Raw genomic sequence first — 15,666 nt, 5'->3', positions numbered from 1 at the left:
CCACTGTGATGACAATGGCAGCTCACACATGTCGGCGTACACACACACACACATAAAAAAATGACCTTTGCAGATATTTACTACATTTAATAGTAATAGTTTGTCTTCAGTTGCTTGAGGTGCAACATTTTATTCTGCACCAGAATATCTTAAATACAGAATAGCCATAATGCATTTGTATAGGGAGTGGTGCACCATTTCAGACACAGGGCAGCTGTAGAAGATTTGGTTTTTCTCTGTGTAATAAATGGGGATGTTTATTGGCTCCTAATTATTGTGTAATGACATACACAGAGAAAATGGACTGAAACATAAATCCATTTCAAATGTGCTGGAGATGTAAGCCAGATTGCTAACACATCAACAAGGCGAACAAATCGGTTTCCCTCCATTTCATTCCTCATTCTGCTAGCTGGTTAGTTTCTTCCCCAGAGTTTCTTTTTTTTTCCCTCTCAGAGATTTCCACACTTCATCGTCTGGCTGACTAGAGGACCCATGGCTACATACTGCTAGAGTGTTTGAGTGGCTTTTTCCCCACCACAACAAGTACTACATGATTAAACGAGCCATGCTGCAAGACACGCACTCAGAAACTCAGTGTTTGAATGTCTTGGACACTGAAGATGGGCACCAACATGTGCTCAAGGCCTTGGTATTGGCCATCTTAAAGAGGCAGTGTTTAGTTCAGATATCCCCTGTGCTGACTGTGCGCAATGCTGTTGCTTAGACAGTGCGAATGGCTGACAGATTTAGACCCTGATTTAGAGTCAAATCTGACCCAAACAACTTGCCAGTCATAATGGCCACATCCAGCAATGACTGATAAGCGTTGTAAGAAGTCAAATACAAGTTATTTTCTGGATGGCCTGACAACAGACATGGCTTAGCTAAAATCACTGAGTCTGGAACTGAGATCATGCACCGTGGAAGGTCATGTTCATCAACAAGACTTCCTTAAAGCCCAGTGACTGGCTCCTAGTACACAGGCCTTGTATACCCTTAGGAGGAAGCTGTTACATGAATGGCATGCACCTCGTCGACTATATACACTGCACTACCTGATTCCCAAAACACTAACCTTTCTTCTCGGGTCTGTTAGACACTGGCAAATCCCCATCTACACTAAGGTATACAGTATGAGGTGGCTGTTGCAGTGCATGTGGCCTGCCTTTGTAAGATCACAACCCATTAACCAACTGGAACTCACTGTAACATTCTTCTAAGTTCTGAGATTCATCATATGAAAACGCTCTTGAACTCCAGAGCTTCTAGTACACGAGCCTTTCTGTAAATGACATGTAAGGCATCAACCAGGTCTGGTAATATTAACCAATTCTGTAAACCATTCAACTGACCTTGGAGCGTTCCATGACAGCGAACCTCCAGAGCATCCTTTGGTGTGCCCAGTGCAAGCCCTATAGTGCTCCTTAGAGCATCTGATCCTCAGACCAGCTGTTCATCTGTCATAAAGGAAAGGAACCCTTGCCAAAATACAGACTATAGGCCTATCCTCATCCTTACAGGCATTATTTAGAAGCATGCCACTCCAGGAAGTTTGCGCTGCTGCTACCTGATTCTACAAGTTTGGCATGAGTGTGATGGTCATCTTTGAATAATACCTTTCCAGTAAGTACGGTGACATTGTGGCATATGGTATTCAGGTAACTGTTACCACCCTGGGTGGTTAGACGGTGGTTAATGAAATCATGAAAATACAAGTGTGTCAAAATTAGGTAGCTCAAAATCCAGCCCAAAACCAGAACTCAAAATATCCTCCTTCCTACATCATTGCCACATGTACTGTGACGTTTATTGTAATATTAAGCCATTAAAAAAAAAGAAAACAGGTAAAACACTGTAAATTGGTCTTTCAGCATGGTCTTAAAATGCTCATATTATTATATTGCCAAAAATAAAGTATCCTGTACCTGTGAGCCTGATTAAAACAAATCATTGAGAAGTGTACAGGCACGTGGTTTGATATAGGACAGGGTCAGTCTGGTATAGGCTACGATTTGTGGCATAAATAATTTAATCCGCTTGAATATAATTCAATTCATAGATATAGGCCTAATTAATGTGCGCAAAACATGAATACACTCCTGGGCAAAAAAAAAAAAAAGGGGCCAAGCACTAAATGTTAAAAATATTAATCTTTTAATGGTCTTAACAACAAATTATTGGTCAGGAAATTAGCAAGAATGAAACAAACAGATAGAGGAAGTTAGTATGTGAGCTTTTCCCTTTGATTTCTTTAAATGTTTAAGTCTTGTGGCTCTTGTTTGGCTGCATCAGATGTGGCAGATAACTAAATAACGACTAAACTTTTAAGAAAAAAAAATCCCAGAAGATATTTTTGGAAAATTTTATACACCGAGACAGGTGTTATGTATTAGTTAGAATTTTACACCAAACATTTTAATCATTATCATGATTTTATCTTTGCTTACAAGAAGACTATATAAGTGAATTTCCCTGTTTCTAGCTTTTCTCCAAACAAACAGTTCACTTCAGCAAAAGTAAACCAGCAAATGGAGGCACAGGAGCTCTCAGGAGTGCACTTGTTTCATTCTTGCTCATTTTCAGACTAATTGTTGTTAAGATCATTAAAGATTTGATTAATATTTGCCATTTTGGGTTCGGACTATTTTTTTATAATAAAAATCCTGGAACTTGATTAGACTCTTGATTAGGCAAATCACAGTGTAGCTATATTGTCTTGAGCTTGTTTATCGGATGCTCTGTCCACTTCCGGTTTCACCTTCCGCTAATGATGATTGTTCCCCCCCATCTCTCTCTCTCTCTCTCTCTCTCTCTCTCTCTCTCTCTGTTCCTTTTCCCAACGGCAGAGGTCGCTTGGCGTTTCCCATGGAGCGCGAGCGCATGGACGCGCACTTGTCCCACCGCTGCACTCTGAGCGGCTCTGAGCAGTGAAGCGGCCCCGGCGCGCGCTCAGCGGATGTCAGCGCTGTGTTTTTGAAAAGGTCACACGCAGTAGCTGCAGTCAGGCTGCACTTGTGCTGCAGCTGTACATTCGCAGATCCACTTTTACAGCAGGCTGCACTAGTTCCTGCCTTAGAAAAGTGCACTTTTTTGTTTGAATCCTAGCGTTTGTCCGGTGAAGCTAAACAGTAGTCAGTAGTCAGTCCATCATCCTCAGGCATAATGAGCGGCTGATGTGTGTTTTCATGCTGAAGTGAAAAACCGCGAACGGATGTGAGGAAAAGAGCGCCTGGAGAGAGAGAGAGAGAGAGAGAGAGAGAGACAGACACAGAGAGAGAGAGAGACAGAGAGAGAGACTCAACCCCTTTTTTTCTTCTTTCAATCGTTCTGTTTCTTTTTTGTTTGGGTTAACAATAGAGCAAGCGCGCCGGAGAGAGAGAGAGAGAGAGAGAGAGGGAGAGAGAGAGAGAGAGAGACTCGTAGACGCTGAACCTGTTTTCATGCCTTCAGTGGAGCGGAGCAGGCGATGGATGTGAGATTTTATCCTGCACCCCCTTCGAGCGTGGGCTCCTGCACGTTATCCACCGACTCCAGCCTCGCCTCTCTGGACTATTACCACTGCAACAAGGTAATGACCCAAGTGCAACCACGCTTTGCTTTTTCTTTTTCTTCTTCTTCTTCTTGTTCCTCCTCTTCTTCTTGTTCCTGCGCACCGGCTTACTTTCTTTCTCGCTTTTCCAAAACGCGTTGCTGGTGCGTCCATGGCGCGCGCGGCTCAACTCAGTTGTGCGGAAGTTGGAAAGCTGTCTCCTGTCCTTCTTCCTTACCTTCCTTATTGTTGTTTAGGTGGCCATGATTTCCGAATTGCAAAATGCGCGCGAGACGCATCAATAGTCCTGAATATGTTTTAAGAAAAAAAAAAAAAAAAAAAAAAAAAAAAACGAACCACGCGTGGTCCGGGACGACTACAAGAAGATGAGATGCAAGAGGAAGAAGATCCAGATGTCCAAACTTCGAGTTTCTTTGGAGGAATTGTGCAGGCGAAGAGCGAGCGCGCGATGCTGTCTGACTATTGGCTAATTGGTGGCACAACAAAAACAAGGGCGCGTGGCTGAATTTGACGTCGCGCCTCTGGGGAAACGCGGCTCCCGCAGTCTGAGGAGCACAAGCGACTGAGCCACAGGATTTCCACGCGTCCGGTTGTCTCGAAACATGAAACTTTTTGGGTTGTTTTTGCTCAGAGGGACAGTGTTGGAATCGAAATTGACAGCAGGTTTCGGCGCGCTTAATATTGCTAAGTCAAAAAAATAGGCTCGTGCAGCACTTTGTTTTTCCCGCGTGCTTTCCCATTCAGTACAGGGTAGACTGGTGTGTGTGCACAGCCTAGCCTTTCAGACATCCTCATACTCTTTTTTAAAACCCTGTTTAGTGCTATTTTTGTCTGGGTTTTCGATTCAGCTCAGTGCTGATGCTACTCTAACCCTGCAAACGGCGCTGCAGTGACGTAGCCCAGGCTCCACGTGCTAGCAGAGTCCGGCAATTAATTACCGCGCGCGCTAATTATTTCCTAACGGGCTCCCAGCTAATCGGATTCTGTTATTGGTCAGCGGAGGGCAATATGGAATACACGAGACGCGATTAAAGCTGTTCAGCTAAAAAAAAAACAAAAAAACAAAAACAACAACAACGAAACTAAACCAAACAAAACATGCTTTTCCCACTAGATCCCATCATCATCATCATCATCATCATCATATTTATGGGCAAACAGGCATCCGCGTGCGGGCGCGCGCTCATTTCAGTAACCTTCTTCTACCTCTATATGGCACTGAAGCCTATAGGAAATAACAGGCCTAATAATACCAGCCGAACTCAGTACAGCACTGAAGCTGTAGATATGGCGTTGTTTGGCACGTGCCTCCGGGTTATATGCAATAGTTCACAGGGCGTAGGCTAATACACATTCTAGCAATATCAGATGAGAATAGATAAATGTGTGTTCGAAGTGTGTGTCGCTGCGGGGCCTTTAAAGCCGAACACACATACACACGCACACACACACACACACACACAGCTGTGAGTTAGTTAGATGCTTGCTTGGGATTTTTTGGTACTTGATGAGTTAAAAAGCACACACTTCATTTCATGTGCATTCTGTATTTTTTTCTTCTCATGCAGAATTTGATGTAATTTTATGCAAAGCAGAGAATTGGATTTGGTCTGTTTTGGGGAGTTACTGGCTCGCAGCACCTGCCACCTAACTTCGAGTGAATTCAGCTTTTAGTTCCAACCAAAACACACTCACATGAAGAATGATGAGATGTGTTTAAATTGGCTCATTTAGGCTGTAACAAATAACACGCTCATAAAGCGCTTATAACGCACTTATAGGTGATGGGGAACATTAGTTTGAAGCGCGTCTCTCGGAGTTTACAGAGCTCTGCTTCCACTTGCAATCACTGTCTGTCTCTGCATGCCACTAAAACTCTGTGTACCTTTAAAAAAAATTTACCTAAAACTACCTATATAAATGTACCTATATCTATAAAATATATCCAACAAAATCTAATAAAAAACCAGCCTTTGCATGCAGGTATTATATCTGCAGCCTTTGCATGCAGGTATTACTGAAGGCATGAATGCTTTACCACCCTTCCAGCACACTGAATAGATTTTTGATGTAATGAAATATATAATATTTCTCTGCATGAATGTTGTCATAGCCCTGTTTGTGAGGTTTGGAGTTATTGCTGTTTTAAGACTAGTCACATATTTTAATTAATGAGCTGAATGGTGCAGCGTTGAAATTGCTTTTGAACGTTTTGAGGGCAGTACATTAATCAGTGATCGGTATGCCGCCAATCCAATCATGTTGTGTCAGTTGTTCATCCTGGTGACCCACTGCTTGTGCGGTGTGATGGTTATTCGCAAGAGATTTACTATAGAGTTACTATAGTCACATCCAAGTTGGAGTCTGATTCACGCGCTGGACATTTGTTTAAAAATCACGGCCAGAAAGCTGTTATATTTAAACTTCCCTGAGCTAAGCGGCCAATAAATTGTGAGCACAGCAGATATGGTCTCTTAGATAAAGGGCAACAATAAATAAAAGTCAGAAACATCATGAGAGAATTATAAGCAAAGTAATATAGGATACAAAATGGATGGAAGGCCTTGATGTATGACTCGTATTGCTTTGCTCTTCACCCTGTGGTACTGCACTTAAAACTCCCCATCTCCCCTGTAAGTAACTCATAATTGGGTGATGTGTGTTTATAGAAGTGTGTCGCAGAGTTTAGCTTGTGGGTTGGAACATATGGAAAAGATCAGCCGGCAAGCCAAAGAGGGTACAGTATGCCGACTGCACATGCTGAAAAATGATCTTTTTCAAGTGGACATTATGCAGCAAATTTGAAGGGAAACGTCTGCTCTCTCTCGGCCACAATAGCCCCTTTATGCAAGCCTGCTTTAATAAAGCAAATGCTCAAATGTGGCTGGGAGGTTGTGCATCCTATAGGAGCCCGCGTGTGCGTAATAAGAGCATTGAGATATGCGCAGGGGTTCTGTGGCATCCCTTGAACCGGAAATGGTTCTGCAAAACTAGGCCAACCATAATGGGTGGCTCTCATTTCCTGTTGCCAACATGTTAATGCACTAGTTGCCATGTTTTAACATCTACAGATGAACACTGACTCCTTGCAGTGGAAACGGCAGTTATGGAGGAAATCCAGCGCTAGAAGGAGCAAGCAGGTTTCTCATTTAAGCCAGAGAATTAATAGCGTGGATCCTGTCATGCTGTTGTAGTTCACCTGGAAGTGGTGGACATCGAGGAATAAATAATGTGCTGCTTGTTGCTATAGGAAATTCAAAATAGCTGTCAACAGCAGCATTTGGATGGGAGTGGCATAACTACTGTAATCATACAAAAGAATAGATATAGGCTTACATGCTTTGGTCTCTAATAAAGGCCCAGGACAAGAATCCACTAAACATGTTTGCATTCACCTAAAAAAAAAAAAAAAAAGGAAACAAATTTTGCACGTACACAAGCAACTTAACCTACTTATATTTCATAAACACAAGAAAATGAATCTTTCTAACTTTCTTAAGCCAATGCTTCTTTGTAGGATTGTATATATCTAGTGTGGTGTAGCTCACACTGACTTCCGTTAAATAGAAGAGCCAGCAAAGTTAGCATTACAAAACATCAATATGCAGTCAGTGAGGAAGTGATGAATAGACAGCAAGCAGTCATGTGATCATTTGATCGCTTATGTCATACATCCTGTGATATGCATGCTATGATACAGTTTATACAGCCTCAGCTGTAAAATGTTGGAAGCAAACAGATGTAAGGTTCTAATCATTGTATCACATAGATACAATTATTACTGGATTTTTAGAGCTGACACATATTTCACATTCAAGACATATTTTCCTGTGTAGAGTAGCCTATACTGGAGGAGTTTAACTGCAGGCACTCTTCTCTTTTTCTGATCTGTTCAGTCGCAGTTTATCTATGCGTTCATGTTGAACTCAGTATTGCTGAAACTGAGATTAGCTAGCAGCTATAACAGTGCGGCAACCATTTTGTACAGTGGTAATATAGAAAGCTATTATCTCTCACAAAAATTCATTTTATACCTCCTCTCTCTCTCTCTCTCTCTCTCTCTCATGTGTGTGGGTGTATTGTTTGTTAAGCATACTCTCTATGCATTCCTCCAGTAAAGGCCATCTCTTCATAAATGCATGTTTTGTCCAGAGAATATTTGCTGAATGCATTATGATTTGTGCGTATAGCCTCAGGCTTGTTCACTTCGCAAAAAATATGAAGTTGGAAAGTTTATGAGAAGCACCCCTATAACAGCCTCCACCCCCCCTGCCCCACCAACACCACCACCACCACCACCACCACCACCTCACCCTACTGCTAACCTTATTGTATAGGACTGAATGCACTACAATACAAACATTCAGATGAAATGAGACAAATCAGGCAAACATAGCATGACTGTAATCAGCCCTGCCAAGTTCAACAATATCAATACATGGTTTAGAGCATGCTGAACCACTTTTGGCCATTAGCAAGGATATTTAGAGCACAGAGTGGCAGTACAAAAGTTTGTCAAACATTTACAGTAAACAGTAGAACCTGAAACCTATTTTGAGATATAATACACTCTATTATGGAGTGTAGGAAAACAGTACCATATGTAAAAAATATGTGCTTTTGTTTCATGTTATGCTGGATATAACTAGAAGAAGTTATTAAACAGCCACAAACTATGAGTCCACTGTTTAATTACATACCAGTGTCCAACTGTCAAAACTGAACTTAAAGCATATGGCCCAGTTTCTCCCATCAGCATAAAGTTACACCAAACTTTAAATGACAGTTCAGATTTTTTTTTACCCGATTTTCGGTCTGAATCGCTAATCAGTGAGTGGGTGGGAATGACAGGTTCTCTGTTACCTGCCTGATGACTGTAAAAGACCTTGATTCATTTAAGGATACTTTGAAGCCCCATTAGTGAACTCAGCACATTATTCAAACCCCTCTCTCTCTCTCTCTCTCTCTCTCTCTCTCTCTCTCTCTCTGCTTATACCTACTTCTCTATCTCTCTCTCTTTCTTTCTCTCTCTAGCTTTTAGTTGTCCACTTAAGTCAACTAAAAATAACTCCAGAGCAGTGCAATTACTGGAACTGGGTAGCACAGTGCTGAATCTAGGAGTGTGAATATATGGCTTACACGTGTACAACATATAACAACTTTTAACAAAATCAATAACGAGCCTACATCACATTATTTAAAATGGATATATAACAACAACAGTAATAATAACAACAAATAACAGCAACAAATAGAACTGCAAGGAGCGATCTGTGGCGTCCGAGCACACTTTGCAAAAATGTTTTTGATAACTGAGTTTCAGATATTAATGAGTGTTTTGACATCAACCTTACAAAGATATACCAAAAATCCTAGGACTAGTTTGCCCAAGTAGGTTTCATATTTTATGCATATTAGCTCAAAATCGAAGTAGGCAGAGCTTAATGGTCCAACTCGTAAGTTTGTTCCCATTAAGCCAAGTTATCAGAGAAAAAAAATGTTTCTACGACCCACGTTTCTCAAGATTTGGGCTAAAATGTAAAACGCTGCATGACAGCACCACTATCAGGCTGATCAGACACATCTCTCTTGCTAGATTACCTATTGACTTCTGGTTCGCTTCTGTATGCCCTACAGTTTGGGCTGCACGATTCTTACTAGTAGAGAAAAATCATTAAAAAAAAAGGTAGAAGAAAAATTCTCATGGAAACAAAAGGGTTCCAAGCACCTTGTGTTTGGCCCATTAATCATAATAATAATGCATGCTAATGTGTGAGTGTGTGTGTGTGTGCTCATGTGTGTGCGTGCATGTGTGTGTAATGTGCTCACATTGATAATACACCCTGCAGCAAGATCTATGGAGCATATGATTCGATGGGAATAAGCCCCAGGTGTACATTCGTACTGATTTAACACACATGCACACACACACACACACACACACACAGACACAAAGCAGTCTGTTTTCTATATTTTGATACCTTCTTCTTTCCCTACTCTACAAAATTCAGTTAAGTTCTTGCTCAGCACAAGCTTCTGTTTTTCTCATCCTGCTCCATATCCAGCTGGTTGCACTCGCTATCAGCAAGTAAACTGTTGTTCATGTACAATGAAAGTGCTTGTTCCTCTTTTCCTAAACTGATTCCCTATGACCATGTTTACAGTCAATATGTTTTCCCCCTATGACTCAACCATTGTGGAAATATAAGATATGGCATTTACATTTATTCTTTTGGCAGATGCTTTTATCCACAACGACTTATGTATGCGGCAGATACAATGCAAGCATGTATAAAATGAAGTGTTGGCCCACAGCACTTCATTTTACACATGGCAAGGGTAATTAGGCAGAAAGAAGCAGTCTGACTGACTGAGAGGCAGACTAACTGACTGAATTTTAGGCTGCTTTGGGTTACTCATTCATTCTGACTGGAGAGAAGCTTGCTAAGCTCACCAGGCAAAGAGCTAAACCACTCATATTATAAGGCAAGGAATGCACTACTGCATAAAAATGGTAGAGACAGGGCACAAAAGGATCAGCTCTGTTAGGAATATTTATGAGTTTGAAATGACTGTCATCAAAGTCCTCTTTACTTGTGAAAATGATTTAGTGGGCCTCAAGAATGTTAGATAAAACGTCAAAAATACTTGTAAAAATCTCTGTCTCTAAGCCAAATTACATGTTGTCACATATTTTGCAGTGAGCAAATTACACCTTTCATACTTATATAAAAAAAGGAACCATAAAGGTGTTTTGCTTCGAAAGGAGTAGTAAACCACATAGTGTGCAGTTAAGGGGAAAAGTGAAATGTTACGATGCGTACCCTATGCCTGGTGACACTTTTCCCATGGTGCGAACTCTGCATTCTGCATGAGTCAGAGCCATGCACTAGCGTGTGTGTGTGTTACTCCACTCGGCTGAGAGATGCGGGGGCATGAGCCGACCTTATGGTTCCTGGAAACTAAAAGTGTCCACATCATTGATCCCTCTCGATTTGATGCAGCCAGCTGACTAATATATCAATTTCTAGCTGACTTTTTCTAAAATGAAGGGCCTAAACCAGCAAAGTGTGATTAAAAAGGTTATGAATATTTGAGCACTTAAAGAACATGCAGTCAACTTGTTGGTTGCCAAAAATGGCAAAACACCGCAAAACATACAACAATGCTGCATTGCACGATCCTGTTCATGCAACATTCATTTTTTCATTTTAATTTCATAAAAAACATCAACTGGGCCTGTAGATATATTTTCTACTTTTTTATGTTATATTTACTAAGATACTCTTAGTAGTGAAATAGATTTTTCAGTGTTACTCTCAAATTATTATTTAAATCAGATATTACATGTTAAGTGTTTAGATTTTTTTTTTTTTACATAAGTCACATTTTCTGTAGTAAAAAGCAAGAGTTTTGTGCGTATCCTTTAAGATGGTCGTCTACCCTGCCGTGTAGGGGTATTAAAGAAATTGCTGCCTTCTCTAGTGACATCATAGCACGTGAATTTTCCTCCGTTATGTAGTTTCTTTCCTCTGAAATCAACTGCTGAGGTAGACGCGTAGCTGAGTTTCCTTTTGACAAAAGGTATAAAGTTGCTTAATCGATCTGCCCAAGCTTAACATTTCCACCCTGTCAGAATAAAATATGTTGGAAGTCATTAAAATAAACCTTTCAAAATGTTCTAGTTTAAGAATTCAGTGGTCAGACATTATTCTAGCATGGCAGCAGTTGCTCGTAGTCTAATTGCTGACCGTTGCCTGAAATCCACGCTGTTATTGTTCACCTTATCAGCCGTCTAGACAAATAGGGAAGACGAACACCTTAAAGTGTGGATATAGTATCAATTTACAAGATGAAGAACGTGTTTTATTTTATTTTTCATTTGATATTGTGGACTTAACCGTACCTGAAACTTGAAAAGCTGAACAAATGTTTAATATATATTTATAATAATATTTAAATAAACTTTGTCAAATGTTTACATCAGTTACATTTACATCAATATGCAATTAAATTGCCCAAATGTATCCAACTACTGCAGCAAATTAAATAATACCTTTAGTGTTTTTAGTGTAAGTAAAATCTTTTTTTTGTTGTTACTTCAAAGCAAGCAAAGACCATTTCTGGTAAATAAAACATTTTTTAAAAAATTGTGTTAACAAGACAAAGAAAATATTTTAATATTTTTGGATGTATTTGATGGTTTATGCTCCAAATATCACTCCCTAATTATAGTAAATATGAAAGAAAAAAGGAAATTAAGACCAAAATATTTGAGTATTGTGAGATCTAAAAGGCACTCGAAGTTGATTAACCTCCTTATATTATTTTCTTTAAGATGCTGTACATTCTAAGGACACAGAGTAGATGTAAGTTCTAGGAGTGAGTCCATAGTAAATTAAAATTTCAAATAGTAAACGAGTATTATTTAATAGTAACCATAAAAACTGTGTTTGAAAGTCTTTCAGCAGAACAGTTTGTTTCCCAGCCTTTCCAGAGCATATCTCAGTGTGAGACAAGAATCCTTGTATGCTTGTCTCAGTGCTAATGTCGCTGTTTCAAAATAAATGTGTAAATGATTCAATGCTGCAAAAACAAAGAGAATTTTTCCACCATGCCTGTAAACACTGAGACATACAGAGGTGTGTATCAGTGAGTGAACTTTGAAAGGTGGTTGCAAATGGGGTCAAACTCAAGTTTGATTAAACTTTAATTACAGCTGCAAGGTGTAAAATCCAAGGCGGGACCGTACTCTCTCTTTCTCAGCCTCTCACTCTCATTCCAGTAGAAAGCAGCAGTTTAACTGTTGTAAAGCAATTTTCTAGCTCATAACTAACAATGTGGCAGTACAGTATGAAGACTGTTAGCTTGTTAAACATGCTCTAAGTTAACTCAACTCCACCCAAGGATGGGAACTTAAGTTTGCAGTGGATAAAGGAATAATAATATTTTGTTGCACATACTGTATGTGTGTAGATGGTGGTTCAAATATTCAAATATTATAATACTTTTACAAAAATGTGCATAGTCATTTTTGCTCATCCTTAAAAAATGAGGGCTAAACTATCTATCACTAGCTCAGCAAGGAAATCAGGGTTGAGTAATGTATTATATCACAAGGTCTCATCAATGGCATAGTGAGAATGATGTGAGGCAAACACACACGCATACTTGGAGACAGATAAGCAGCTGCATTTGTGATTTCTAATTTTGTTTTAACTCTTTCAAGTCTGTCTCAAAGCCTTTACTGGCTTCATGCCAAGTTTCCACCAAATACCAAACATGGTAAACAGAAAAGCTGTAACCTGTAAAAAAGAAAAAAGAAAAAAAAATAGCACTAAACTTACTGTTTGTCATCTGTCCTTTTGGATAATTTGTACTTTGACTAGATAATATGTACTTAGTCTATCTAGTTTTAGTTTCTCCTCCAAAGGCATTTGTGAATAAAGGATGATAATAATCCACCTCCTTTACATTCATTACCCCCATGACTATATTTCACAAGCGCCTTGTCAATCACTGCTGATGATGTGCAAAGCATGGGGCTATGGGGTGTTTCACTCTGTGTAATCACCTGACATGACATGGCTGTCGCTGAAAGGATTGATTAGTGTCACTGCATTAATCTGTGGTCTTGGCTAGACAGAAATCAGTCCCAGCCTCATTTCTTCCTACAGTTCTGTGTATTTCTTATGAACATTGGTGGTGAAGTTGTGCTTGGTTCCACAGAAGTACAAAATTATTCACCTTAAGAGATTTGTTAACAGAAAGTAATCTGATGAAATGAAACCTTATACTGATGTCTAGTTATCTTTGAAAAACACACAGACCCTGCTAGCCTCTATATGAGAGAATTTGTTATATAAACGTATATATATAAACGTATATATATATATATATATATATATATATATATATATATATATATATATATATATATATATATATATCTATATATATAAAATCTAGTGCATGTAGCTGCTGTTTTGTAAAGGCTTATCAGTAGCAGTGGGAGTGCTACCCCAGCGTTGCGCTAATTGGCCTTGGCAGAAAGACAGAGTTGGAGCCCTTGTGAGCAGGGGCCTCGGTTTTGAATGGCTGCTGGCTGGACGCTGAATAGCAGACTGATTCACTAATGCACACTGTAAATAATAATGATTCCCATCCATGGGGAAAAGAGTGCTATGGACTTCTGTTGAAATTTGCTGAAATAGCAGAGGTAAAAAGAAAAGGCTTTTCATCTGTAGAGATGCCAAGGCCTGCTGAGAGAAGATCTCACAGCTCATAATGTAGCATAGTAGCTCCAGGTGCTGTGAGACCAAAATACCTGTGGGCAATGAGAATGGATTCTGTCTTGATTACTGGGAATGATTTCATTGGTTGACCGTGAATCTGAGTGCTTACATTGTAAAGGCCTTACTGCCAAAGTTAATGATCCTGTCTGTGAATAGTCATTTTATTTGCAAGGTAAAACTCCCTTTAGAATTAAGTGAAATGCTTGACTCTTCTAGTTTAACTCCTAGTCACATTCTTTTTGAAATAAATTTGTGAGAAATGAGATTAGTAGATTCCTACAATATAGCCATTTAGTCATCTCTACAGGATTTTACACTGCAATGATATCCAGTGACATTTACTCCAATTATATAATATTACAAGATCTCTCAATCTTTACATTTTTTTTGCATAGGAGCTCTGCAAATTAACATCAGCTAAAAATAGAGCCAAAAGACCACTCATTTTCTTATCAATAAAATGGTGATGAGACACATTAAAACATTTGAGCAAACAGTGAAACATTGATTTGTAAAAGAATTGTGTAGGAAATGTTACTGTTTGTACAGTTCACTACACATTACTGCAGAATGACATAAAAAAAATCCACCGTCCAGTTTGGTTTTTGTGACTGTCATTGCCGGCAATCAGTTCCCAACTGCACAGCTGACAACATTTTTATGCCCTCCCATACCTTCCTTAAACCTGAAATGGTGGAAATCCACATTTCCCTGTCCTCGTTTAGCCTGTCGGCTCTGCATGATTAGATACTATATTGCATTTTTTTTAAAAAAGGAAAATCGTGAGCAGGGAAAAATTAATATCGCACAAGCCTAGTAATGAGTTCGAATATTCACTCACAGTAAACAGTTGAAGGCAACTAAAAGAAGGCGTATTAATCTAGGTCCCCTTCAGTGTTTTAGGGCACTTTGATCAAGGATCAGACAGTCCTTGATGTGGGCCTGCATTTCCTACCCATCCGCCTTACAGCTACAGTGGTGTGCCGTGGTGCTCTAACACACCCCCACCCACTCCAGGAAGTGGTGGTGGGTTCAGCAGTCAATACTACAGAACCCCCACCCCCCGCACCCCTGATCTACCATCGCATCATATTTCCCCTGCTCCTCATTATATCAATGTGGGGAAGGTGAACCTCAGTGGGTAAGGAAATTCTTTTTTTTCATACTTTTTCAAGGGCCTGCAATGTCAATCAGTGGGGTGGAAACCTAAGAGGAAGGGATGGCGGGTTATAGATGGGAGGGTGTGACAGATATTTTCTGGGGCACATTATTTTTCAGACGACTATAATGTCAATCAGTGGTGTGGAAACCCAAAATGAGCCCTGCCACCAGATGTTGCCACACTCCGACTGTCACTTTAAAGACAGAGGTTTATTGTTCTAGTCCACCCAGCGTGGTTGAGAACTCAGAACCCATAAAGTGCTGACTGATGTCTCCTCTCTCTATAGAGGAATAAAAAAACTGAAGAGGCCTTAACTGTTCTCCCTTCCCAGGAGAATCCTATGCAAAGCTGCTGAATAGTTCTCCTGAAGTGTTCCTGTTTAATAATACTGCCAGATTTTTTTTGATATGCCTTTCCGTAGTATTAAAAACGTGCAATATATCAGCCATGATTAATGAGCAGACGGGTGGCGCTGTTATGGTGCGGCATTTCAAAATGGTGCCATGGACATGAAAAGCATTTATGTGTGTTGGTTTCTGTTATAGGCAAAGCCATTGTTTTTGGACTGTCTGGTACATATGGCTTCTTGGCTAAGTTTGAATTGGGAAATATCTTTGTGGCAGCAGAGCCTCAACCAAACAGGATGGCATCTCACA

General features: G+C 39.9%; 1 protein-coding gene across 6 annotated transcripts in view; it reads left to right on the top strand.

Moving 5' to 3' along the window:
• The first annotated feature begins 2,928 nt into the window (after positions 1 to 2,928).
• Positions 2,929 to 15,666, top strand: part of tox2 (TOX high mobility group box family member 2) — a 99,826-nt gene continuing 87,088 nt past the window's right edge. For 3 of the 6 annotated variants that reach the window (XM_026915010.3, XM_026914994.3, XM_026914987.3), the window contains exon 1: positions 2,929 to 3,571. In XM_026915010.3, coding sequence (XP_026770811.1) covers positions 3,470 to 3,571 — 102 coding nt within the window. In that variant the 5' untranslated portion in view covers positions 2,929 to 3,469. The remainder of the gene's footprint in view (positions 3,572 to 15,666) is intronic. The other 3 variants (XM_053228011.1, XM_026915027.3, XM_026915003.3) reach the window with 2 other exon arrangements.

Source organism: Pangasianodon hypophthalmus, chromosome 2, assembly GCF_027358585.1.
Source record: "Pangasianodon hypophthalmus isolate fPanHyp1 chromosome 2, fPanHyp1.pri, whole genome shotgun sequence".
Classification (NCBI taxonomy): Eukaryota; Metazoa; Chordata; class Actinopteri; order Siluriformes; family Pangasiidae; genus Pangasianodon; species Pangasianodon hypophthalmus.
Note: the sequence above shows the minus strand (reverse complement) of the source record. Positions and strands in the feature narration are given on the sequence as shown.